Source organism: Oncorhynchus mykiss, chromosome 16 (genome assembly GCF_057628025.1).
Source record: "Oncorhynchus mykiss isolate SJ-2025 chromosome 16, ASM5762802v1, whole genome shotgun sequence".
Lineage (NCBI taxonomy): Eukaryota > Metazoa > Chordata > Actinopteri > Salmoniformes > Salmonidae > Oncorhynchus > Oncorhynchus mykiss.
The window spans coordinates 2,980,877-2,992,500 of NC_143037.1; the positions used below are offsets into that span (position 1 = coordinate 2,980,877).

Below are 11,624 nucleotides of genomic sequence, written 5' to 3' on the forward strand. Positions count from 1 at the left end.
TACAATTCTGTGAAAATTGGAAAAAACTAAACAAACATGAAGAGTTATCTATCCAAAATGGAGATGTGTGGATAAACCACTTCTCCAATGTTTATGGTTCATTGAACAAGCATGGGAAACAGTGTTTAAACCCTTTTACAATGAAGCTCTGTGAAGTTATTTGGATTTTTACGAATTATCTTTGAAAGACAGGGTACTGAAAAAGGGACGTTTCGTTTTTTTCTGAGTCTAGAAACATCTCAAGGATGATCAATGGAAACAGGATGCACCGGAGCTCAATTTCGAGTCTCATAGCAAAGGGTCTAAAAATTTTTTTTTAATACATTCGCAAACATTTCTAAAAACCATGTTTTTGATTTGTCACAAGTGTAGACTTTACCATGAAATGTTTACTTACAAGCCCGTAACCAACAGTAAAGTTCAAGAGGAGTTAAGAGAATATTTACAAAGTAGACTAGAACAAAAAGTAACAATACAAAAGTATCAATAAGAAGAACAATAATGAGGCTCTATACAGGGTATTACGGTACAGAGTCAATGTGGAGGCTATATACAGGGTGTTACGGTACAGAGTCAATGTGGAGGCTATATACAGGGTATTACGGTACAGAGTCAATGTGGAGGCTATATACAGGGTGTTACGGTACAGAGTCAATGTGGAGTCTATATACAGGGTGTTACGGTACAGAGTCAATGTGGAGGCTATATACAGGGTATTACGGTACAGAGTCAATGTGGAGGCTATATACAGGGGGTACCGGTACAGAGTCAATGTGGAGGCTATATACAGGGTATTACGGTACAGAGTCAATGTGGAGGCTATATACAGGGTGTTACGGTACAGAGTCAATGTGGAGGCTATATACAGGGTGTTACGGTACAGAGTCAATGTGGAGGCTATATACAGGGTATTACGGTACAGAGTCAATGTGGAGTCTATATACAGGGTGTTACGGTACAGAGTCAATGTGGAGGCTATATACAGGGTGTTACGGTACAGAGTCAATGTGGAGTCTATATACAGGGTATTACGGTACAGAGTCAATGTGGAGTCTATATACAGGGTATTACGGTACAGAGTCAATGTGGAGTCTATATACAGGGTGTTACGGTACAGAGTCAATGTGGAGGTTATATATAGGGTATTACGGTACAGAGTCAATGTGGAGGCTATATACAGGGTGTTACGGTACAGAGTCAATGTGGAGGCTATATACAGGGTGTTACGGTACAGAGTCAATGTGGAGGCTATATACAGGGTGTTACGGTACAGAGTCAATGTGGAGGCTATATACAGGGTATTACGGTACAGAGTCAATGTGGAGGCTATATAGAGGGTGTTACGGTACAGAGTCAATGTGGAGGCTATATACAGGGTGTTACGGTACAGAGTCAATGTGGAGGTTATATACAGGGTGTTACGGTACAGAGTCAATGTGGAGGCTATATACAGGGTATTACGGTACAGAGTCAATGTGGAGGCTATATACAGGGTATTACGGTACAGAGTCAATGTGGAGGCTATATACAGGGGGTACCGGTACAGAGTCAATGTGGAGGCTATATACAGGGTATTACGGTACAGAGTCAATGTGGAGGCTATATACAGGGTGTTACGGTACAGAGTCAATGTGGAGGTTATATACAGGGTATTACGGTACAGAGTCAATGTGGAGGTTATATACAGGGTATTACGGTACAGAGTCAATGTGGAGGTTATATACAGGGTGTTAATGTGGAGTCAATGTGCAGGCTATATACAGGGTATTACGGTACAGAGTCAATGTGGAGGCTATATACAGGGTGTTACGGTACAGAGTCAATGTGGAGGTTATATACAGGGTGTTACGGTACAGAGTCAATGTGGAGGCTATATATAGGGTATTACGGTACAGAGTCAATGTGGAGGTTATATACAGGGTGTTACGGTACAGAGTCAATGTGGAGGTTATATACAGGGTGTTACAGTACAGAGTCAATGTGGAGGCTATATACAGGGTATTACGGTACAGAGTCAATGTGGAGGCTATATACAGGGGGGTACCGGTACAGAGTCCATGTGGAGGCTGTATACAGGGGGTACCGGTACAGAGTCCATGTGGAGGCTATATACAGGGGGTACCGGTACAGAGTCAATGTGGAGGCTATATACAGGGGGTACCGGTACAGAGTCAATGTGGAGGCTATATACATGGTGTTACGGTACAGAGTCAGTGTGGAGGCTATATACAGGGTATTACGGTACAGAGTCAATGTGGAGGCTATATACAGGGGGTACCGGTACAGAGTCAATGTGGAGACTATATACAGGGTGTTACGGTACAGAGTCAATGTGGAGGCTATATACAGGGGGTTACGGTACAGAGTCCATGTGGAGGCTATATACAGGGTATTACGGTACAGAGTCAGTGTGGAGGCTATATACAGGGTGTACCGGTACAGAGTCAATGTGGAGGCTATATACAGGGGGTATAGGTACAGAGTCAATGTGGAGGCTATATACAGGGTGTTACGGTACAGAGTCAGTGTGGAGGCTATATACAGGGTGTTACGGTACAGAGTCAATGTGGAGGCTATATACAGGGTATTACGGTACAGAGTCAATGTGGAGTCTATATACAGGGGGTACCGGTACAGAGTCAATGTGGAGGCTATATACAGGGTATTACGGTACAGAGTCAATGTGGAGGCTATATACAGGGTATTACGGTACAGAGTCAATGTGGAGGCTATATACAGGGTGTTACGGTACAGAGTCAATGTGGAGGCTATATACAGGGTATTACGGTACAGAGTCAATGTGGAGTCTATATACAGGGGGTACCGGTACAGAGTCAATGTGGAGGCTATATACAGGGTATTACGGTACAGAGTCAATGTGGAGGCTATATACAGGGTATTACGGTACAGAGTCAATGTGGAGGCTATATACAGGGTGTTACGGTACAGAGTCAGTGTGGAGGGGTACAGGTGGCGTATTGTGTGTAGATTGATGACTAACATTTTCTATTTAATCCATTTTAGAATAAGGCTGTAACGTAACAAAATGTGGAAAAGGGGAAGGGATCTGAATTACTTCCCAGAATGCACTGTAGGTAGGGCACGAGTAACTAGGCAACAGGATAGATAATAAACAGTAGCAGCAGTGTATGTGATGAGTCAAGAGGTGCTACAAAAAGGGTCAACGCAGATAGTTTAAATAGGTAACCAATTGGTATCCGGACTAACTATTTAGCAGTCTTATGGCTTGGAGGTAGAAGCTGTTCAGGTTCTGTCGGTTCCAGACTTGGTTCAGCAGTCTTATGGCTTGGAGGTAGAAGCTGTTCAGGTTCTGTCGGTTCCAGACTTGGTTCAGCAGTCTTATGGCTTGGAGGTAGAAGCTGTTCAGGTTCTGTCGGTTCCAGACTTGGTTCAGCAGTCTTATGGCTTGGAGGTAGAAGCTGTTCAGGTTCTGTCGGTTCCAGACTTGGTTCAGCAGTCTTATGGCTTGGAGGTAGAAGCTGTTCAGGTTCTGTCGGTTCCAGACTTGGTTCAGCAGTCTTATGGCTTGGAGGTAGAAGCTGTTCAGGTTCTGTCGGTTCCAGACTTGGTTCAGCAGTGCGGCTCACCGCAGCAGAGAGAACAGTCTAGGACCTGGGTGGTTGGAGTCTTTTGGTTGGAATTTTTTAGGGCTTTCCTCTGACACCGCCTGGGTATAGAGGTTTTATGGGTGTTCTTCATCTGAAGCCCAAACTACATCATCCATAACAGCTGTCAAGAGAACGAGTTAATACTGTGACCGCAATGTAGGATTATTGTGAGATGAATGTCAGAACACACACACAGAGGAGATCATGTGAATCTAAGCTGCAACAGGACGGCTGGCGACTCCATCAGAACAAAGCCTCATCACTCTGCAGTTGCCTAACAAGCGTGACAGCTTTAGCTTCAGACAGTGACAGCGTTCTGCGGTCCCCGTCTCTCCTCATCCTCAACGAATGGTTTAGCAGAGAAAAACTTTTTCTGAAGGAAATCTGGCACCATCCCTACGGTGAAGCATGGTGGTGGCGTCATGCTCTGGGGATGTTTTTCAGTGGCAGGGACTGGAGGAATAGTCAGGATCGAGGGAAAAGTGAACAGAGAGATCCTTGATTAAAAACCTGCTCCAGAACACTCAGGACCTCAGACTGGGGCGAAGGTTCACCTTCCAACAGGACAACGACCGTAAACACACAGCCAATACAACACAGGAGTGTCTTCGGGGCAAGTCTATGCATGTCCTTGAGTGGCCCAGCCAGAGCCCGGACTTGAACCTGATCAAACATCTCTGGAGAGACCTGAAAATAGCTGTGCAGCGACGCTCCCCATCCAACCTGACAGAGCTTGAGAGGATCTGCAGAGAAGAATGTGAGAAACTCCACAAATACAGTTGTGTCAATCTTGTAGTGTCATACCCAAGAAGACTTGAGGCTGTAATCGCTGCCAAAGGTGCTTCAACAAAGTACTGAGTAAAGGGTCTGAATACTTAGATGATATGTCTTAAAAAAACAGAATTCTTTGTCGTTATGGGGTTATTGTGACGTCGTTATGGTGTTATTGTGACGTCGTCATGGGGTTATTGTGACGTCGTTATGGGGTTATTGTGACGTCGTTATGGGGTTATTGTGACGTCGTTATGGGGTTATTGTGACGTCGTTATGGGGTTATTGTGACGTCGTTATGGGGTTATTGTGACGTCGTTATGGGGTTATTGTGACGTCGTTATGGGGTTATTGTGACGTCGTTATGGGGTTATTGTGACGTCGTTATGGGGTTATTGTGACGTCGTTATGGGGTTATTGTGACGTCGTTATGGGGTTATTGTGACGTCGTCATGGGGTTATTGTGACGTCGTTATGGGGTTATTGTGACGTCGTCATGGGGTTATTGTGACGTCGTTATGGGGTTATTGTGTGTAGATGAGGATTTTTTATTTTTTTTTTAATCAATTTTAGAAAAAGCCTTTAACATAAAATGTGGAAAAAGTCACTGTATATGTACAGTATCGACCTCAATGACCTCGTACCCCACGTTTTACACAGGCGGCCTAATTTTGATATTCTCTTGACCAATCAGATCATCTCTTTTGCTGATATTTGTCCAAAAGATCAGAATTGGGCTGCCTGTGTAAACGCAGCCATATTGAGTTAGAGAGTGACAGAGGGGCCGAGAGCGGCGGGCCGAGAGCGGCGGGCCGAGAGCGGCGGGCCGAGAGCGGCGGGCCGAGAGCGCAGGGCCGAGAGAGAAGGACCGAGAGAGAAGGACCGAGAGAGAAGGACCGAGAGAGAAGGACCGAGAAAGAAGGACCGAGAGAGAAGGACCGAGAGAGAAGGACCGACTCACCCTGGGCATGGTCTCCTTGGTGAACGTAAACGTGATGTTGGAACAGCTGTTGTCGTGGTAACCGGAGCTGGGGTGACATTTGGTGGTTGGTGGGGAGGAGGGGAGGCACTCCCCCTGACCCAGACACGGCCGGACAAAACACTGCTCCTCCCTGATTGGTACACAGCTCTGACCAGACCGACACCCGGCCCCGCCACCTCCGCTGCCTCGACCTTTGACCCCGCCGCTGACCCGGCACGACTTAGGACCACACCACATCTGGAAAACAACGAGACAAAATACCCAATCAAGGTCCACACAATAAGACTCAGAAATCTGCCTGGGTTCAAGTAGTATTTATTTGATTTAAAATAGTTTCAGCGTCAGATAGGCAGGTTGCACTTTTGTGACTATTCTATTGGTTCCATTGCACCAGGCAAGGTTCTTCTTCTTCGAGAAAACCCAGGTCGATGAAAGGTAAGAGAGTAGTTCGTACGTACCCTGGTACACACCACCTTCCCATTAAAACACTGACAGGCGTTGCAGTCCTCATCCCACTTAGCTCCTTCAGGGGTCAGACGACCGTTCACCGAGCACGGCCTCTGTGTCACTGAAACACAAAGACGTGAAACAATCACAACGATGAAGGCTCTCCTGACTGACTGAGTTAACCAGCCTACCTTCCAGACTGACTGACAGTTAACCAGCCTACCTGACTGACTGAGTTAACCAACCTACCTTCTAGACTGACTGACTGAGTTAACCAGCCTACCTTCCAGACTGACTGACAGTTAACCAGCCTACCTTCCAGACTGACTGACAGTTAACCAGCCTACCTGACTAACTGACTGACAGTTAACCAGCCTACCTGACTGACTGACTGACAGTTAACCAGCCTACCTGACTGACTGACTGACAGTTAACCAACCTACCTTCCAGACTGACTGAGTTAACCAGCCTACCTTCTAGACTGACTGACTGAGTTAACCAGCCTACCTGACTGAGTTAACCAGCCTACCTTCCAGACTGACTGACAGTTAACCAGCCTACCTGACTGACTGACTTAACCAGCCTACCTTCCAGACTGACTGACAGTTAACCAGCCTACCTGACTGAGTTAACCAGCCTACCTTCCAGACTGACTGACAGTTAACCAGCCTACCTTCCAGACTGACTGAGTTAACCAGCCTACCTTCCAGACTGACTGACTGCGTTAACCAGCCTACCTTCCAGACTGACTGAGTTAACCAGCCTACCTGACTGACTGACTGAGTTAACCAGCCTACCTTCCAGACTGACTGAGTTAACCAGCCTACCTTCCAGACTGACTGACTGACTTAACCAGCCTACCTTCCAGACTGACTGACTGCGTTAACCAGCCTACCTTCCAGACTGACTGACTGACTGCGTTAACCAGCCTACCTGACTGACTGACTGTGTTAACCAGCCTACCTGACTGACTGACTGTGTTAACCAGACTACCTGACTGACTGACTGACTGTGTTAACCAGCCTACCTGACTGACTGAGTTAACCAGCCTACCTGACTGACTGACTGAGTTAACCAGCCTACCTGACTGACTGACTGAGTTAACCAGCCTACCTGACTGACTGACTGAGTTAACCAGCCTACCTGACTGACTGACTGAGTTAACCAGCCTACCTGACTGACTGACTGACTGAACCAGCCTACCTGACTGACTGACTGACTGAGTTAACCAGCCTACCTTCCAGACTGACTGACTGACTTAACCAGCCTACCTTCCAGACTGACTGACTGAGTTAACCAGCCTACCTTCCAGACTGACTGACTGACTTAACCAACCTACCTTCCAGACTGACTGTGTTAACCAGCCTACCTTCTGTCTTGGGGACACAGGCAGCCTGTGTTAACCTACCTTCCTGACAGCGTGGTCCAGCTCTGTCTTGGGGACACAGGCAGCGATAGCCATTGATCTCATCAATACAGCTGGAACCAAAGATACAGGGAGAAGACTGGCACTCGTTGATATCTAAAACACACACAGGAGAGAATAAAAACAGGGGTCAGGAACACTCTCGTTATGATCAACAAAGACAGTTAGATTTGTGAGCTGACTTTTCAAACCACAGCACAAACAGTCACCAACAGACCAGCAAACCGTCTCTAAATCAGCCCAGATGTATTATCAATCTCCCCTCCCTCCTACACCAGACCCAGGATCTCCCTCCCTCCCTCCTCCTTCACCAGACCCAGGATCTCCCTCCCTCCCTCCTCCTTCACCAGACCCAGGATCTCCCTCCCTCCCTCCTCCTTCACCAGACCCAGGATCTCCCCTCCTCCTCCTACACCAGACCCAGGATCTCCCCTCCTCCTCCTACACCAGACCCAGGATCTCCCCTCCTCCTCCTACACCAGACCCAGGATCTCCCCTCCTCCTCTTCCACCAGACCCAGGATCTCCCCTCCTCCTCCTCCACCAGACCCAGGATCTCCCCTCCTCCTCCTCCACCAGACCCAGGATCTCCCCTCCTCCTCCTCCACCAGACCCAGGATCTCCCCTCATCCTCCTCCACCAGACCCAGGATCTCCCCTCCTCCTCCTCCACCAGACCCAGGATCTCCCCTCCTCCTCCTCCACCACCACCAGACCCAGGATCTCCCCTCCCTCTACATTAGAGCCATGATCATTAGCAGCATGTAGAGAGCTGCAGGCTGGACCTGCAGAACAAAGCCTTGTGAACAGACAGGAGGAATGTGGAAACCATCTGAAAGCCTTTAAGAGGGAAAACAATCTGAGTAATCACGGTCAGAGAGCACCGCTATGTGTGTGTGTGTGTGTAAAACAACACTGATTGGTTGATTAGCTGTTGGCCTCGTAAGCCAGTCTGCCCCAGTGTGTGTGTGTGTGTGTGTGTAATCCAGAGCCCAACAGTGACAGTGACAGGGCCAAGGCCAAGATCGAGGCTGGCCCGGTGAGGCCGGAAATGGCCCGATGCCCAAAGCTCCGATAATTACGCCGGCTAGACTGTCCCATCACCCATGTCCCTACTATTCATCCCCGGGGGAGAGAGGCAGGGGTGGGAGAGAGTGAGGGAAGATGGGTGAGGCAGGGTGAAGAGGGGTGAGGCAGGGTGAAGAGGGGAGATGGGTGAGGCAGGGTGAAGAGGGGTGAGGGAAGATGGGTGAGGCAGGGGAGAGAGAGTATAGGTAGTGTCAATACGTACTGATCCTGCAGTCTGGCCCAGCGAAGCCTGGAGCACATTCACATCTATACCAGTTATCACCATCTACACAGGTCCCACTGTTATAACTAGAGAGGAGAGAGAGAGAGAATGAGGTCAGTTATCACCATCTACACTGTTATAACTAGAGAGGAGAGAGAGAGAGAATGAGGTCAGTTATCACCATCTACGTCCCACTGTCAGTTTCAGTTCAACATTTAAGTCAGTCTACCCTGAGTCTCTCTGCCTACATCCCAAATGGTACACTGTTCCCTACGAAGTCCACCGCAGGTCCTGGTCAGACGCAGTCGTGTAGGGAACAGGGTACCATTTGGGCCGAGACTCAGACTGGGCAGGAGGACATCCTTGACAACACCATTATTACACATTGTATTGAATGATGGAATTTCCCCTTCCTACAACCATCCACTTCTCTCTGCGTCCCAAATGCCACCCTATATAGTGCCCTACTTTAGACCAGAGCCCTATGCCACCCTATATAGTGCCCTACTTTAGACCAGAGCCCTATGCCACCCTATATAGTGCCCTACTTTAGACCAGAGCCCTATGCCACCCTATATAGTGCCCTACTTGGGACCAGAGCCCTATGCCACCCTATATAGTGCACTACTTTAGACCAGAGCCCTATGCCACCCTATATAGTGCCCTACTTTAGACCAGAGCCCTATGGCACCCTATCCACTACATAGTGCCCTACTTTAGACCAGATGGTAGTGCACTACTTTAAACCAGAGCCTTATGGCACCCTATATAGTGCACTACTTTAAACCAGAGCCCTATGGCACCCTATCCACTACATAGTGCCCTACTTTAGACCAGATGGTAGTGCACTACTTTAAACCAGAGCCTTATGGCACCCTATATAGTGAACTACTTTAGACCAGAGCCCTATGCCACCCAATATAGTGCCCTACTTTAGACCAGAGCCCTATGCCACCCTATATAGTGCCCTACTTTAGACCAGAGCCCTATGACACCCTATATAGTGCACTACTTTAGACCAGAGCCTTATGACACCCTATATAGTGCACTACTTTAGACCAGAGCCTTATGGCACCCTATATAGTGCACGACCTTAGACCAGAGCCCTATGCCACCCTATATAGTGCCCTACTTTAGACCAGAGCCTTATGACACCCTATATAGTGCACTACTTTAGACCAGAGCCTTATGGCACCCTACATAGTGCCCTACTTTAGACCAGATGGTAGTGCACTACTTTAGACCAGAGCCTTATGACACCCTATATAGTGCACTACTTTAGACCAGAGCCTTATGGCACCCTACATAGTGCCCTACTTTAGACCAGATGGTAGTGCACGACCTTAGACCAGAGCCCCATATGTCCTGGTCTAAAGTAGTGCCCCACATAGGGAACAGGGTGGGAAATGAGCAGATTAGTATTTCTGTGATTCTCAGCCAGCTCCTCACAGCTTACACACACACACACACACACACACACACGATCAGACGGAGCACTGAGTGAACAACGAGCTGTGGGTGAGGCTGAACGTACCCTAGGAATGAGACAGAGGTGAAGATGGAAGGAAAGGAGAGAAGGGTGTGTCAGTGGGAAGGAGAGAGAGAGAGAGAGAGAGAGAGAGAGAGAGAGAGAGAGAGAGAGAGAGAGAGAGAGAGAGAGAGAGAGAGAGAGACAGAGAGAAAGAGAGAAAGAGACAGAGAGAAAGAGAGAGAGAGAGAGACAGAGAGAAAGAGAGAGAGAGAGAGACAGAGAGAAAGAGAGAGAGAGACAGAGAGAGAGAGAGAGAGAGAGACACAGAGGTGAAGATGGAAGGAAAGGAGAGAAGGGTGTGTCAGTGGGAAGGAGAGAGAGAGAGAGAGAGAGAAAGTGTGAGAGAGAGAGACAGAGAGAGAGAGACAGAGAGAGAGAGACAGAGAGAGAGAGACAGAGAGAGAGAGACAGAGAGAGAGAGACAGAGAGAGAGAGAGAAAGCCTACAGGTGAGAAACTGACTGCAGTACAGACTGCAGAACAAATCTGGGTTCAAATAGTATTCAACATTATTTCAAATACTTTAGCTGTGCTTGAATAAGCTTCGGATAGTACTGGAACCCTGGCACGGTGCAGAGAAGCACCCTAATCATGTTCTGTTCACGCTTGTTTGACTCTATAGAAAATGTTTAGCTTCCACTTACCATGGGTGTGGGTTGCAGTCGTTGGTATCTGAGAGAGAGACAGAGAGACAGAGAGAGAGAGAGAGCGAGAGAGAGAGAGACAGAGAGAGAGAGAGAGACAGAGAGAGAGAGAGAGAGAGAGAGAGAGAGAGAGAGAGAGAGAGAGAGAGACAGAGAGAGAGAGAGAGAGATGAATTGTGTTATTTTTCACACGCATGTGAGCAGAGAGAAGACAACAGCAGGGCTATCATGTCCGGAGGCGTGTTTTTAGTCTCTGTCTGGGTTATTAACTCAACAGAACAAACAGCGTCGCCTCTCACCCAACTCACGGGGAAACGGCTTCACCCGCATCACTACCCCACTACCCTCACTACCTGTGCAGCAGGTAGTCTGGTGATTAAGAGCATTGGGTCAGTAACCGAAAGGTCGCTGGTTCGAATCCCTGAGTGGGCAATGTGAAAAGATCTGCCGTTCTGCCCTTGAGCAAAGCGGTTAACAACCTCTCTGATTCAGAGGGGTTGGGTTGAATGCAGAAGACACATTTCGGGTGGAATACATTGTTGTACAACTGACTAGGTATCCCCTAGGAGGAGGGAGAGAGAGAGAGAGCAAAGGAGGGAGAGAGAGAGAGAGAGCAAAGGAGGGAGAGTAAAGGAGGGAGAGAGAGAGAGAGAGCAAAGGAGGGAGAGAGCAAAGGAGGGAGAGGGAGGGAGAGAGCAAAGGAGGGAGAGAGGGAGAGAGAGCAAAGGAGGGAGAGGGAGGGAGAGAGAGCAAAGGAGGGAGAGGGAGGGAGCGAGAGCAAAGGAGGGAGAGGGAGGGAGCGAGAGCAAAGGAGGGAGAGGGAGGGAGAGAGAGCAAAGGAGGAGAGAGAGAGAGGGAGGGAGAGCAAAGGAGGGAGAGAGAGCAAAGGAGTGAGAGGGAGCAAAG

At 48.3% G+C, this 11,624-nt stretch overlaps 1 protein-coding gene across 2 annotated transcripts in view; it reads right to left on the bottom strand.

Moving 5' to 3' along the window:
• Nucleotides 1-11,624, bottom strand: part of jag1b (jagged canonical Notch ligand 1b) — a 99,574-nt gene that overhangs the window by 17,429 nt on the left and 70,521 nt on the right. For both annotated transcript variants that reach the window (XM_090201764.1, XM_090201763.1), the window contains exons 19-23: nt 10,719-10,746; nt 8,545-8,630; nt 7,238-7,351; nt 5,841-5,950; nt 5,362-5,619 (exon numbers count right to left, since the gene is read on the bottom strand). In XM_090201764.1, the coding sequence (XP_090057890.1) occupies nt 5,362-5,619; nt 5,841-5,950; nt 7,238-7,351; nt 8,545-8,630; nt 10,719-10,746 (596 nt within the window). The remainder of the gene's footprint in view (nt 1-5,361; nt 5,620-5,840; nt 5,951-7,237; nt 7,352-8,544; nt 8,631-10,718; nt 10,747-11,624) is intronic.